General features: G+C 37.0%; 1 protein-coding gene across 1 annotated transcript in view; it reads left to right on the plus strand.

Annotated features, from left to right (window-relative positions):
• Positions 1 to 16,502, plus strand: part of LOC136027509 (neural cell adhesion molecule 2-like) — a gene marked incomplete at its 3' end in the record, with an annotated part of 154,758 nt that overhangs the window by 54,402 nt on the left and 83,854 nt on the right. Inside the window, 1 exon segment of the mRNA XM_065704824.1 lies at positions 1,486 to 1,620. Coding sequence (XP_065560896.1) covers positions 1,486 to 1,620 — 135 coding nt within the window.

Consider the following 16,502-nt stretch of genomic DNA (forward strand, 5'->3'; position numbering starts at 1 on the left):
ACAAAGTATGTGCCACCAGCTTCAAATAAGGATAATAATTTGGAAACAACACATACACAGTGGCACAAAGTATATGCCACCAGCTTCAAATAAGGATAATAATTTGGAAACAACACATACAGAGTGGTACAGAGTATTAACATCACACCGTGTTGGAACGCGGTATTGCAATATTGTTTGTTTTGAAATGCAGCAAGGCACAGTGAAGCAGTTTTAAAACTTCAAGGGATTTTTTTTTCAACGACAGATTACAATGTTTGAAATTTTGTCCATTGTCTTTCTTTTCTGACTTCTAATTACAGATTTTGTAAAATTATATACGTAATGAATCGACAGATCAAAGACAAATGAAAAGTTGTAGATACCAAGAAAACATAATAAAACCAATAATGGTGGGACACTAGTAAAAGTTGTAATTTAAAGGCTAATAATGTTAACAAACTAATTTAAGATTTTGTTTTTATGAGCAAGCAATATGACAATATGTTTTTATGACAATATGAAAATATGACAATATGTTTTTATGAGCAAGCAAATATGAGCAAGATGACAAGGCTGCTCTTTCTTCCGCAACCATGCCTTTGATTTGAACCAGCTTTGTTGTTTTCCATATTTAGAGCAAAATGAGCATTATATTTGTATTCCAAAGTGAATGCAACAGAAATATGAAAATCGTAGGAAGGTAAGTGCTAATTAAAAATAAATCAATGGCTGATTTTGTACCACTTGGTAAATTTTCTTCTTTCTTTTTATAAGTTGAAACAGGCACAATATAAAAATAATACTTGAAAAACACAGAGGAGGATGATAAAAATAGATATGAAATGTTTCTTTATTCAAGGTAACATTGCAAAGACATAACATTGAGAATTAACTGTATACAGTGGCAGTTCTGGCCTCTCTTACGTCGGGGTGAAATCTTGATTAACCCGCTGCCCCCTCTTTTCCACAAAATTTTCAGACCAAATTTTAACAAAATTTCATTTATTAGCGAAATTATTTTCAATTTACATATTAATTAATAATTTATTGTTTAATCATTTTAAAATTATTTGATTATAATTATTTAATTATTTACATTTATTAACTGTGCCCTCTACTTTATTTTGATAAAAATAAAATTTCAAAATTACAAAATCACTATAACCGTTAGATTATTTATTTCATATTTTGTGCCCCTAAAATCTCAGTGCCCGAGTCAAGCGTCTCTTTTCCCCCTAAAGGCATCCCTGCCTGTAAGCCTGTATAGAGTTTTTGATATCAAACGGTTGATTTTGGTTTAACTTTGTCATAAATTCATACGCTATTTGTAGCTATTTTTAACCTATTTTTACATATTTTTAGCGTTATTTTTTAAGTTCTCCTCTCATCAGGGGCGTAATTTTTTACTCCCTATCTGAAACTACTTCATGGTGATCGGGGAAACTATATTATTCGCTTCTATAAACATTCGTAACGGGTAGACTCATCTCTTTTTTATTTCAGAGCCAATTACATTTACTGACGCTCCAGAAGTGCAGCTAGCTCCTGAAGGCAGGGATTTCCTGGTGAAATGTGAAGTTGGCAGTGATCCAAAACCCACTGTATCCTGGAGAATCAAGGGAAAAACTTTCCGCAAAAGTACGAACGTATTTCAGTTATTCAATAGTTTTCAGTCTTAACTGAGTTTCTTTTTTATTGGTTTTTTCTTTTGTACCAAATAAAAAAAAATTAAAAGAAAAGTAAATAACAAAATTGAAAATTTAAATGAGCAGAAAACTTTTCCATGTGGTTCTGTTATATTCTCTATTACACGTGATTTTTTCTAAAAACAGAAAACAGTTTTAAAGCAACTCTTTAAACAGTCGTTTTCTGCTTCTTCTACAAACCTTACAAGCCTTGGTCCACCTTAGTCACTGTATGGTTTTCAGCACTTGATGACGCATCTTACATCAAAACATGAAAACTGAAAATCAAAAGAAATTATTCCGAATTTATGGGAGGGGCTACCCATCTACAAACTCCAGATCTTTATTATAAAGTTCTATAGTGCTTTAAAAATGCTTCTTAATTCAATTCAAGATGAGCAGTCCTTATTAATGCATTTGGACGAAAAGTCAAACTTTAGCGTTAAGAGTCGGGTGTGGGCTGAATAAAAAATATAAAATTTGACTCTGTATTTGGGCTCACTACAAAGAAGCATTTTTTTTATGTATACGTTGTTATCATTTTCCGTTTTTTTAAATTTCAGTTACTTTTAGCACTTAGCACGAGCTACTTACTTTTAGCAAAGTGTTTACTTTTAGCGACTTCGTTACTCTTATAGCTGTTTTAGTTTCATTTACAGTTATTACTTTTAGCAAAAAAAACCGATCATTTTGATACTTATGTTGTTATAAAAATTCGTTTTTTAAGGTTTCAGTTGCCTTTAACACTTATAGTTAATTACCCCAAACTGTTCGATACAAAAATCATATTTATTTACCTTATTTGGCTAATTTGTTAATAAGTATCAGTTGAAAGCACTTACCCCTATTATACGATCATTACCTGGTAGCTTTATGTCTAGAAAAATCATATTCCGATAAAAATTGTCTCAAGGTTTCATCTGGATTTTGTTTTTATCTATTTAATTTTGTTGAAACGATTTTCAGTTCGAACAGAATCAGCTTGTTACCATTAAAGTTGCGCTTAGCATAGAACAAAGGGAGCATAGAATCAAAGGGAGCATAGAACATGTTTTTCAAATTATGTAAATGCATACCCATCATATTCATGACTGCATTCCCACTACAATTACGGCTTTGTTTTGTCTATTTTTTTTTAGCTACAGCTTCTAAATTTTGTTATAATAGCTTTCCCGCTGGTTGCCACTGGAGGATGTACTTTTGTCTTCGGTCGTCGTTCATTGGTATAACATGTCCCAAGTATTTCCATTTTTGGGTCCTCGTCATACCGATGACTAGAATTTACCCAGTAATTTGGCGTATTATCTGGTTCGAGACGTATTGTGTCCAGTTTATGTTGAGGATTCTTTGCAGACAGTGGTTTTCAAAGGCTTGAAGTCTTGTCTATTGCTGCTGATTTAGATTCCAGCATTAGCTTCCATACAGCATAACTGGGAGGACATTACTGTCGAAGACTCAAAGTCTTAGCCTGTTTGAAAACTTCTGTAAGCACCACATAGGTTCAAGCCTGGTAAACGAGCCACTAGCCATTCCGATACATGTATGGATCTCTTCGTATATTACCCCTGTATTATCCACTGTGTTTCCCAGACATTTAAACTGGACAACCTTTTCTACATCCTCGTTACCAAACTTTATGTTGAGATGGGATATCGTGACAGGTATACGTTTGGTTTTAATGTATTTACCTTAAGGCCAAACCTTCGTGCATTTTCCCTCACAACATCCAAGAACTGTGGGAATTTCTGCTTGTCTGATTCTAAAAGACTTATGTTGTCTGCGAAGTCCATATCTGGAATCCTTTTTTTGTTGCTGATTGGGATCCCGTAATCTGTGCATCCGCGGAGGATTTATTCTATCACCAGTATGAAGAGAAAGGGAGACAGGACACATCTTAGCTTTACTCTGGAGATGATCCTGAAACATCTTGATTGGTCTCCGCTCATCCGAATGCAACACTCCATGCTCTTGTAAAGGGTCATAATTAGCTTTACGAGTTTGTCAGGGAGACACCATAGTTCTTGAGGATTTCATAGAGTGAATCCCGTGGACAGAGTCGAATGCTTTCTCGAAGCCTATGAAAATAAGTTATAACTTCTGTCTCCACTCGTTTGTCTCTTCTAACATCATTCGTAGTACAAAAATGAAATCTGTACTGTAGTGATTTAGACGAAAACCGTGTTGTTCGTCTTTTAAATGCTTGTCGATCATTGGATGGATACGGTGCGGAATTATGAGGGCAAGAAGGTTTCCCGAAATAGAGAGCAAACTGATTCCTCCCAGTTGTCGCACAGCACGACATCATCATTTTTGAACAGTTTCACAAGGGTACTGCGCATTTACTCTTTCGGGTCAACCTCGGCGACCCATTTAGTGCCAAACAGTAGAATCTAGGTATTGAAACAAGATCTACAAGACGTTTTTAGTATTTCAGCGGAAATTCTATCATTTCCTGGAGCTCTTCTGTTCTTCAGTTGCTTTGACGCATAAACTATTTCAGTTTCTGTCGGAGGATCGGTGCTGATTTCAATAATAAGCAAAGGAGTCTCCGATATATTGGGGGAATTGACTGGTTCTGGGGGGCTTAAGGCAGTTTCCAAATAGTTGGCCCAGACTTCTTTTATCCCTTTTTCATCTGTGACTATTATTCCGTTTTTGTCCTTGACAGGAATATCAGCTTTTTGCCGCTTGCCGATCATCTCGTTAGTGATCCTTTAGACCGTCTTAGAATCTCATTTCTTTTGCTGCCGTTCCTGTTTCCACTGCCTTGCTCTCTAGGAAAGTCCTTTTGTAAGATCTCACACTTTGCCTTACGAGCTTGTCCTTATCCCTCTTCGTCAGCAGCTTCATTACTGCATCAATCTGGAACCCTGCTGAAACTAAATGTTGTTTAAGGGTTTTTCTTTCATGGATCAAATTCCAAGTTTTATCAGAGATTCACTGGTCTTTATGTCTCTTTTTATGTCAAATTACTTCCTTACCAATATTTTGAAAGCGTTGCTGATGCTACTCCATATAGCGCCCACGTCTTCCTCTCCTTCACCAAGATGGCTGAGACCCTCAAACCTATTATGAAGACTCAAAAAGAACTTCAGCCTCACTTCTGGTTCAGCAAGCTTATCAGAGCCATATAGGGCATTAAGTGGTCTGTCTTGTTTTCTGGGGTCTTTACTGTTTCTACTTCTTCTAGCAACTCACCGTGGCACCAAGGCACTTGAGGCCAACAGAGGTACGCACACTCCTCCTCTGTTCCAATCTTTTCAAAGCTTCCCTCTTTACACCCTTCCAGGAAGTTTCCATTTCCTTTAAATCTTTCTTTATGACATCCTCCCACCCCAACCACGGATGACCTGCTTTCCGTGGTTGAAAAGGAGAATTTTCGGTAATGTCATTCTTTATCAACAGAACGTGCCCTAGGAATCACAACCTTTCTCCTTTATAGCCATAGAAAGCGAGATTGAACCACAGTTTTAGCACAGCCTACTGTTTGAAATACGATCAGTTAGCCGGGTACCCAGAAAAATGCTTCAATGCTTCAGGGGAGTGCCCAAACTTCAGAGCCATACTTGACCACTGTCGTCACTGTGGCTTCCAATATTCTAATCCTGATGTACAGACTTATCTTCCTATTCTTCCGAACTTTTTTTTTAACTAGGAAAAAAACCATGAGCCTTGGCTATTATACTTTTAACGTCTTCACTGCTCCCACCATCTTTACTAATAATAATGCCAAGGTAAGTGAAGCTCTCCACCTGATCAATCTTTTCTCTTTTCAATGTCACCTTTTCATCTTCACTTATTCCTACCCTTAGTGGCTTAATCTCCTTAACATTAATTCTTAAGCCTACTCTAGCACCCTAAACTCGCAAAACCTCTAAAAGTTCATTAATTTTGCTCACACTTTCATCTAGGATGCCTGAATCATCAGCATAATCTAAGTCCAGGAGGGTTTTTCCTCCCCATTTGACTCCGTGGTCTCCCATTGCCTTTCCTGTGCTCCTTAAGTTAAAGTCCATCGAAATGATCCACATAAATGGGGATAGAACATCACAATACGTCTGGTATACCATACAAGGATAAGACCTTCGCTGAAGCTCTTCTATCGACAGAATCGAACGCTTTCTCATAATCTGTAAAACTTTGTTTTTTACTGTTTTAAGAAGTAGAGATAAGAGAAAGAGTCAAACTTTAGCGTAAAGAGCGAGGCGTTGAGGAGGAAAAGTCCCTTTCATATACGGAGTAATTTCTGTTCGTTTTAAGTTTTAATGTTGCTTCTTACTTTCATTTAGAAAAACTTGTTTTTTATTTAATCTTTAACTGGGACAAGTCTCCAGGCTCAAGTTCCCGGGATTTTTGTTAGAGCCATAATCATACATAACATTACTTAAACGTTCCTCTTAGAGAATGATCTAAGTTTTCTTAGAAATATGATAATATTCCTGCTTTCTTATGTTTTTCATAACTTTTCAAAATTATTTTCCAAAAAATCAACAACTAAGTTCAAACAATGTAATTTGCTAGATAGATACAGCAGAATCTCATCTACTGAATGATGGCAAAACCGTCGGCTTTCGTTGAAACATTAAAGCTGCAGTTTTGGGCCGTCTTATTCAAAATCTGTGAAGTTTCATTCGAATGTTGCCTAGAGATATAAATTAGGCTATCTGCCCCCTTAGGGAAGAGGGTGGGGGCTAGAATACAATTGTGACAGAACCATCTATTATATTTGGAACAGATCGCTTATTAAAGTATTAAATGCAATATTTCTTTTATTCAAATATTATTTCTGTCCTAGACCTAATCTAACGTATAATTAGGGCAAAGAACTTGACCCCATTCACTGTTTTTTTTTCTGCATACTCTTACCATTGCCATTGCAATTACATTCAAGCATACTTTCTTTAAATAGTAAGGTATTTTTTGAAATTATTCAAAACCAGATGTGCCCTTGGATTTCTCTGAGAATAATTCATTTAGATTAGACGATCCTCTCTGGTAGAATTTTTGAAAGACTACTATCTCATTATTTTACTCGTTTCTGCTATTAGAACATTTTAATAGTTTACTATGCTATTTGTTATCTCACAGAGCAAGATCCCAAAATTTCTGAAAAATAGTTTAATGTTAGATAATTTCTTAAATTACACTACCCTATCAATTAAAAAGAAATGTAAAGAAATGAGGAATTTAAAATGGATGAAACTTATTTTGAGCACTGTTTCACTTTGGAGGGGAGGGGTCTGCTCACTGACTTTTATAACAATCTTTTCAGGAGAAAAAAAGTAACTTATCGAAGCAAAAAAAAGAAAAATCCTCAATTATTATACTTATAAAAGCAACAAATTTTAAGTAGTATTAAGATCGTGTAATTCCAATGCAAGAAAGCTCCATATTCAAAGGATCTGCTCCCGGAAAATAGGAGTAATCCCAATATTCAAAAGCCTCCTCCCAAACAAGTACATTTCGATACTATTCACGTCATGTATCAGACCAGGCAAAGAATATGCATGTCCTCTCTCTCCTGGCGTTCCAAAAAGCCACGTCGCTCTTCTTCACCGTGTCCAAAACTGAGCAGTTCGTACAGCCATTTCAAGCAACTCTGATACCAAACCCCTGCAGTCAATCCAAAATCGATTTGACGTGTCTTTAATGTCTGTGTTCTATAAATACATGCATTGCCTTCCATCTAAGAAATGTAAAGACCTTTTCAAGATAGGGTAGAGGCTTTGCGATCAGATACCAAAGTACAGCTCGACAGGACTACTTTGTGCAGGGCACACCCCGCCAAGAACACTTGAAGACAATTTTCGTTCGACGATCCGTCGCCATACTGAATGACCTCCCTGTAGGTGTAATCCTGGAAAATCCTTCTCTTGACGCGTTCAAGAGAAGGTATAATAAACACCTTAAAAGTAATTATTGTGGTAAGTACATGGACTAGGGGTATATCATCACTTGTCAAGGAGCCGTGAAGCCTGCATAAAAAAGTGAAAATAAAACGCAGATATCATATCTAAGATGCATATCTAAAAACTCATCTAAAAATAATACATCTAAAAACTCAAGAATTACGAGAAAACAAAAATTATTCAGAAATGAACAATACTAGTCCTTTTCTACTCTTCTGTCACATTAACAACCACCATTAATTATCAGTATCTCTTCCCCAGGAATTCAGGAAAAAACAATGAAAATGTTCCAATCCATCATTCTTTATCGGGCAACACTGCATTCATTTTCTATATACGCATCAGTAACTTTTCCCCATTTGGTTCTGACACAATCAGCCCCGATTTGATCAATCACTCAGAGTAGCTTTGATCAAAATACTATAAAAAGTAATCAACTTAGAATCATACATGAATTCTAGTTTTAATCTTTAAATAATAGGAAAGCCCCCCTGCGCAGCAGGTGGAACTATTTCGGAAATCCAATATTGAGGGAGGCGGATTACCTTGACAAGGGGAATATTTCTATATTGTAACCTAGAAAGCCTCTTTGTTTTCGTCTTCTGTTTTACATTTAATCAGTTTTTCATTTTACACACGAACGAACAGCCTTTAGTATTTTAATACTGCATTTTTATCTTATTCTGAACTTTTCTCTCAAACAACTCAGCTGTCTAAAATAAAATCGGTCGTAAATAAACCAACATTAATGCAAAATGTAAATTGCTAATTTTTTTGTTAACGTTTATGTTCGGGTATATTATTAGAAAATCCATTTTTTTTAAACTCAGAGAAAAAACCAAAAAAGTTAAAAATTTAGAAATAACTGAATATACTTAATCTGCTGCATTCTCTGATGTATCAATTACTAAATACCGAGAAACTACTAGGCCTCTGGTTAATATATCAAATCTTCTGTTACTCTTGGCGTAAAAAGCACTTGTTTCATTGATCATGTATCAAAATTTATCCAAATGACTAAATCAATCTAGAATCATTAGCAAATATATAAGTTCTATTCCAAAACTTGGTCTCCTTTGCCCAGACCAAGGAATTTTTCTTTAAATCCATTAGAATGGGAGATTGGTTACAGAAATCAATCCCAATGCCTCTTTAATTGTTTTACTCACTCTTACAAGCTTTCTTATAAAGGGGTTTAATTACAGTTTTCAAAAATCACTAAATACTTCCACTTTTTCGAAACCCATATTCAAAATCTTCAGTATTTCGTCTGAAACTTCACAGCTACTATATTTAAAAAATCGTGGGCAAAATAAATTTTTCGACATTTTGATCCAGAAAACCTGTTTGTTTTTGTCTTGTACAATTTATCTACATTTTAGTCCAGAAAACATGTTTGTTTTTATGTTCTACTTCCCATTTAATTAGTTTTTCATCCATAAATTATATAAAACCTTTGTTAATTACGGCTCCTAACAGTTTAACGGTAGTGTTTCTGTGCGCTAATTCCACTTTTTAACTTTTTTACAAATAAAAAGAAGAAAAAAAGCGGTCTAAAATAAAAAATATTGTCTAAAATTTTTTGGATTACAAATAAGTGCGATACGTAATATTATGGATCATAGCGTATCGATTAATCAAATCTGTACGACTGCCATCTGTCCAGTTTTCGGTTTATTTTGTACATTCAGATTGGTTCTTTCCTTTTTTTCTTCTGGGAGACACAATAGCAGCAATGTAGTGCATTAAACATACATTCCAGTTAAGTGCCATTTGTGTTTTTATTCTACTTATGTTTGATTTTCTTTCTTTTTCTATTTTGAGAAAGTTGTTATTCCTAGTTGTTGCTCCAAAATTCTACCCAGTCTTTTTTTTCACTTTTACAAAATTTCGGTTGCTTTAAGCCACCTGGCCCCAACGCATCAGTGGACACTTCTCCTTCCTTACACCCTATTACACACCTTTGCTTTGGTCACTCCAAGGAATTCAAGGATATAAATGTTTTTGTAATTACATCCAAACTTTTTAATTACATCCCTGCTGAGTCTTTGGTGTCCAGCCTTTCTCTTCCTCCCTTGTTGCAACTTAAAGAATCAATTTTGAAGATACGGTCTCTTTTTGCACCAGGTACACACCCAATCTAAAGTGGGAAGCAGGTGGAAATTTTTCTAATTTCATCCCAACCGAGTCTTGGCCGTCTACTCTCTAATCCCTTTTGGCAGTTCCATGGATATAGTCTTTGTCTAGATATATGTGACTGGAAGTAGTACACTGTCATGATATGAGTGGTGTTCTCACAGTAACTTTAATTGTTCATTATCTTGTGCTAATTATTCTATATCATTAGCTCATGCCTCATTAAGCTACCGTTTTAGAATAATTGTTTGTGTAATTTATTATGGCACTTGGTATTAACCAAGTGACATATAGCAATCGCCAATTCTGTCGGTCTGTCTGTCTGTCTGTCTGTCTGTCGGTCTGTCGGTCCCGGTTTTGCTGCTTTAGGCATTTCCAGGTAAGCCAGGACGATGAAATTTGGCAAGCGTATCAGGGACCAGACCAGATTAAATTAGAAATAGTCTTTTTCCCGATTTGACCATCTGGGGGGGGGAAGTGGGGGGCCGGTTAATTCACAAAAAATAGAAAAATGAAGTATTTTTAACTTATGAGCGGGTAATTGGATCTTAATGAAATTTGATGTTTGGAATGATATTGTATCTCAGAGCACTTATTTAAAATCCCGACCGGATCTGGTGACATTGGGGGGAGTTGGAGGGGAGAAACCTAAAGTCCCGGTTTTGCTACTTTAGGCACTTCCAGGTAAGCTAGGACGATGAAATTTGGCAAGGGTATAAGCAACCAGACCAGATTAAATTAGAAATAGTCGTTTTCCCAACTTGACAATCTGGGGGGGGGGGCGGTTAATTTGGAAAAGATAGAAAAAATGAAGTATTTTTAACTTATGAGTGGGTTATTGGATCTTAATGAAATTTGATGTTTGGAATGATATTGTGTCTCAGAGCTCTTATTTTAAATCCCGACCGGATCTGATGACATTGGGGGAAGTTGGAGGGGGAGAAACCTAAAATCTTGGAAAACACTTAGAGTGGAGGGATCGGGATGACACTTGATGGGAAAAATAGGCGCAAGTCCCAGGCACGTGATTGACATAATTGGAACTGATTCGCTCTCTTTGGGGTAGTTGGGGGGAGGAGTAATTCTTAAAAATTAGAAAAAAAGAGGTATTTTCAACTTAAGAACGGTGATCGGGTCTCAATGAAATTTGATGTATAGAAGGATATCGTGTCTTAGAGCTCTTATTTTAAATCCCGACCGGATCTGGTGACGGGGGCGGGGAGTTGGGAGGGGGAAACCTAAAACCTGGAAAACACTTAGAGTGGAGGGATCGGATGAAACTTGGTGGGAAAAATAAGCACAAATCCTAGATACATAATTGACATAACCGGAACGGACTTCTTTGTTTTGGGGAGTTGGGGGGGGGGGCTAGGGTTAATTCTGAAAAAATAGAAAAAATGAGGTATTTGTAACTTACGAAGGAGTGATCGGATCTCAATGAAATTTGGAAGAATATTGTGTCTCAGAGCTCTTATTTCAAATCCCGACTGGATCTGATGACCTTGGGGGGAATTGAGGGGGGGGGGCTAAATTCTTGGAAAACGCTTCGAGTGGAGGGATCGGGATGAAACTTGGTGGGAAAAATAAGCACAAGTCCTAGATACGTGATTGACATAACCGCAACGGATCCGTTCTCTTTGGGGGAGTTGGGGAGGGTTAATTCTGCACAAATTAGAAAAATGAGGTATTTTTAACTTACGAAGGAGTGATCGGATCTTAATGAAATTTGAATTTTGGAATTATATTGTGTCTTAGAGCTCTTATTTTTAATCCTGACTGGATCGGGTGACATTGGGGGGAATTGAGGGGGAACCTAAAATTTTGAAAACGCTTAGAGTGGAGGGATCGGGATGAAACTTGGTGGGAAAAATAAGCACAAGTCCTAGATACGTGATTGACATAACCGGGACGGATCCGCTCTCTTTGGGGGAGTGGGGGCGAGGGTTAATTCTGAAAGATTAGAAAAGTGAGGTATTTTTAACTTAAGAGTTAAGAAGGAAACATGTTTGAGAAGGAAGCATGATAAGAATACAATATGCATAACAATTGTAGCAAACAGATTTTGCATGGAACTCCCTATATTTACCCCCCCCCCTTAATGTGTAAATATACAGTCGAAATTATATATTTCCCCTCTATTCTCCCAATGCGTCCCTCTTGTTTCATACCTTGTACTTATTAATTGAATTAACTGTTTAAAAGAAGAACCGGAAAGCAAATGATGGGTGACAGAATGCATTGGTTTTATATAATTTGGACTATATATTTGCTTTTTAGAGGAAGGTGGCGGTAAAGTATAGAGGGGATCCATGCAAAAGGTGTTAGCTACAGCTATTGTGCGTATTATGAAATGTTTTCTTAACATGTTTCCTTCTCTAGGCTTATACCCCTAAGCTGTAACTATTGCTGACGAAATTGGAATTCCCTAAGAAGCAAAGTCCTGCGGATGTAACTGTTCCAGTCATCTATGCAGTCAGCACAGTAAAGGGAAAATATTTTTACACTGTGATAGTCATCAATGATGATTTTACATTCATGAACTTAACTATTGACTTTTAATTAGTTCCCATGTCCTTTGGGCACAGACAACGCGGACCCCAGTTATTGCTCACCTGTTTCAAAGGCCGCCTTTTCAAATGCGCAACTTAAATACGTATTTAAAACGTTTTTCATGAATTTGATGAGCAGGTCATTCAAAGAATCTCTGTCAAAAGATAAGGATAAAATTGTAACTGAAATGTATGAAAAAATTCCTACCTATAAAGAACGGTATCGATAATTCAAAAGGGCAAGGTAATCATTTTTGTTAATATTCCAAAGTCGGGTCTTGAATATTTCGATAGCCTTGCAGACTCAAAGGACTGCAGGTACATACACAGGCTCTTGGTTCATTTTTTAGGGGGGGGGGGTGATTAACTTAAAAAACAACGTAAATTGGTTCTATTAGTCTGTGGCCTTTTGAAAGAAAATTACTGGTACTTATGTATTATACCTAACACACTCAAGAAGTGTAGTTACGTTAATCATAATGAGGCATTGACGAGGGGGCGAACCCCCTCATATACGTAATAATTTCTGTTCGTTTTAAGGTTTAATATTGCTCCTTATTTTCAGTAGAAAGAATTTGTTATTTTACTTAATCTTGTTAATGTTGACATTTACCGATGAATGTTTAAAATTTCTTTTTCGATTCTGCTTCGATTCAATTAGCTTTGCGAGTCAGCTTTTTCAGTCTTGTGTAACCTATGATTGTAAAATTTAAAGTTAGGTAAGTTAGATTAGGTTAGGTTAAGTTAGATTAGGTAAAATTAATATATATCAAGGAGGCACACTCGTGCCTCTATAAAGAGGCGACACACGACAATGTTAAGCGATCTTCGGTTCCAGTGGTCGCAGACGGATGGGGAGGGATGCATTTCGTAGCCCGAGCTCCAACTAAGAAACCTGCAAAATTTCATCCTCCTCCAACTTTTTCTTCATGGGGAAAATCTGGCCGAAAGTTTCGACCTGTCAACCCAAGCCCCCCTTTAACGTTGTCCGATCGGGTTGTCCCAAGTTAAGGTCCCCTAGGGCCCAGGAGCTTATCCGCGAAATTTCAGCTTGATCCGATAACTCCTTCCCTGTTTTCCAGAAACCACGCATAGCCACTTAAAATTCATTTACTTTTTTTTCCTAGACGCCTACAGGTCACATCCGACATCGGATCTGGGTGTACGAAGACTCATTCGATGCGGAATTCTCCGAGTAAGTGCCCATGAAAGTTTCGTAGGAAAATCTTAACCCCCCGAAAGTTTCGACCCTCCAACCCCCCCACCCCTTTTAACGTTGTCCGATCGGGCTGAAATTCACAAGTTAAGGTCCCCTACGGCCCAGGAGCTTATCCGCGAAATTTCAGCTTGATCCGATAACTCCTTCCCTGTTTTCCAGAAACCACCCATTAGCTATTTAATTAACGTTCTCTCCATAAGAGCCCATGTTAATTTGAAATTTTTAAAAGCTACTGAGAAGTTATATTTACACACATGCAAGTTATTAGCTCAGTTGGTAGAGAGTGAAACTTTTAATCCTCGGGTCAAGGGTTCAAGTCCCTTACGGGCGGTTTTTTTTCACAACATCAAAAAAATTTTGATAACACCTGGACAGCTTATCATTTGAGAGATAACAGAATATTAGCTTCTTATGAGCAAAAGAAACATTTCGGTCATTCTATCTATTTTTTTTCTATTTTATACAATGATTTAAAAGCGGGGGGGGGGGCGGCAGCCACCCAAGTTCCTCTCCTAATTCCTGTACGAGGAGTACAGGAATTATTAAATTACATCCACCATGGATTGTAGAAAAACGTACAGAAATAATATGAAAAAAACTTCGTTTTCTTAAAGAGTTAAAGAGGCTGCGTCCCAAAGTCGAACCTTAAAACGTACAGGAATTAGAAGAGGCAGTTGGGGGGCTGCCGCGCCCCAAACCCCCAGCTTTTAAAGACTCTTTTGTACAGGTTTTTTTTTGGGGGGGGGACTTCATTGTTACTAATTACTAGTTTCGGCGCAATGGTTCTCCTGTCCTCTTGTGTTTAACATTTTTCGAAGTTATTCCATTATTCATTCATTTCAATTTTTTGTTAATTAAAAGAGGGCCTTTCCGAAGCCAAGAGCTGGGGGTTAGCAAAAAAACAAATATCCTGTACAAAAGAGTCTTTAAAAGCTGGGGGTTTGGGGGGCGGCAGCCCCCCAACTGCCTCTTCTAATTCCTGTACGTTTTAAGGTTCGACTTTGGGACGCAGCCTCTTTAACTCTTTAAGAAAACGAAGTTTTTTTCATATTATATATATATATATATATATATATATATATATATATATATATATATATATATATATATATATATATATATATATATATATATATATATATATATATATATATATATATATATATATATATATATATATATATATATATATATATATATATATACTCTATTGTCTCTTCACTCAATTGTTTTTGTCATACATTTTTATGGCACTTGGTATTAACCAAGTGACATATAGCAATCGCCAATTCTGTCGGTCTGTCGGTCCCGGTTTTGCTACTTTAGGCACTTCCAGGTAAGCTAGGACGATGAAATTTGGCAGGCGTATCAGGGACGGGACCAGCTTAAATTAGGAATAGTCATTTTCCCAATTTGACCATCTGGGAAGGGGGGGGGGTGGTTAATTCGGAAAAAATAGAAAAATTGAAGTATTTTTAACTTACGAACTGTTGATCAGATCTTAATCAAATTTGATGTTTGGAAGGATATCGTGTCTCAGAGCTGTTATTTTAAATCTCGACCAGATTTGGTAACATTGGGGGGGGATGTGGGAGGGGGAAACCTAAAATCTTGGAAAACACTTAGAGTGGAGGGACCGGGATGAAACTTGGTGGGAAAAATAAGCACAAGTCCTAGATACATGATTGACATAATCGGAACGGATCCACTCTCTTTGGGGTGGTTGGGGAGGGGGGTAATTCTGAAAAATTAAAAAAATGAGGTATTTTTAACTTACGAACGGGTGATCGGATCTCAATGAAATTTGATATTTAGAAGGATATGGTGTCTTAGAGCTTTTATGTTAAATCCCGACCAGATCTGGTGACATTGGGGGGGGGGAGTTGGGAGGGAGAAACCTAAAACTTAGAAAAAACTTAGAGTGTAGGGATCGGGATGAAACTTTTTGGGAATATTAAGCACAAGTCCTAGATACATGATTGACATAACCGGAACGGATCCGCTCTCTTTGGGATAGTTGGGGGCGGGGGGGGGGATTATTCTGAAAAGTTAGAAAAAATGAGGTATTTTTAACTTACGAACGGGTGATCGGATCTCAATGAAATTTGATATTTAGAAGGATATCGTGTCTCAAAGCTCTTATTTTAAAACCGACCAGATCTGGTGACATTGGGGGGTGGGAGTTGGGAGGGGGAGACCTTAAACTTGGAAAACACTTAGAGTGGAGGGGTCGGGATGAAACTTGGTGGGAAAAATAAGCACAAGTCCTAGATACATGATTGACATAACCGGAATGGATCCGCTCTCTTTGGGGTAGTTGGGGGAGGGGTTAATTCTGAAAAACTAGAAAAAAGAGGTATTTTTAACTTACGAACGGGTGATCGGATCTCAATAAAATTTGATATTTAGAAGGACATCGTGACTCAGAGCTCTTATTTTAATTCCTGACCGGAATTAAGCCTCTTATTTTCCTTTTTAAATCAATCTATTGATCCATAGAATTTTGTTAGAGCTCATACCATATGATCTCTTGGCTCTTAGCTCTTCTCGCCTCGTCACAAGTGCCATATGAGTTCTTAGCTCTTGTTGTGGGTTGGTGCTATGTCCTAAAGTAATCCAATGGCTGCATCAATTATATGTGGAATATCCTGGAATTCCAATCTAAATACATTTGGTCATAGAATGGGATCTGTTATCCCCTTTTTAATAGAAAAAATAAATATCAAAGGTGCAGAATCTTATTCGAGCTTCACAAATTTGATGGCTATAAAACTTTAAACAGACATTAAATTCAGAATTCCGTGACGACATTCCGCAGAACATTCTGACCTAAACTGACGACACAAGGTCCCATTTTGCGAGATAAACTCAAATTCGGAGTGCCCTTAAAGTGGGAGATTTTTGCCATTCGCCTTGTTCCCAGACCTAGCCTAAAGTGGGTCTTCATCACTTACCTTTATGTCTAAAATTATGCTTAAGCAATCGCTTTAATAAACGTCTATCCACCTTCTTCTTCTTCATT

This window comes from Artemia franciscana, chromosome 5, assembly GCF_032884065.1.
Source record: "Artemia franciscana chromosome 5, ASM3288406v1, whole genome shotgun sequence".
Lineage (NCBI taxonomy): Eukaryota > Metazoa > Arthropoda > Branchiopoda > Anostraca > Artemiidae > Artemia > Artemia franciscana.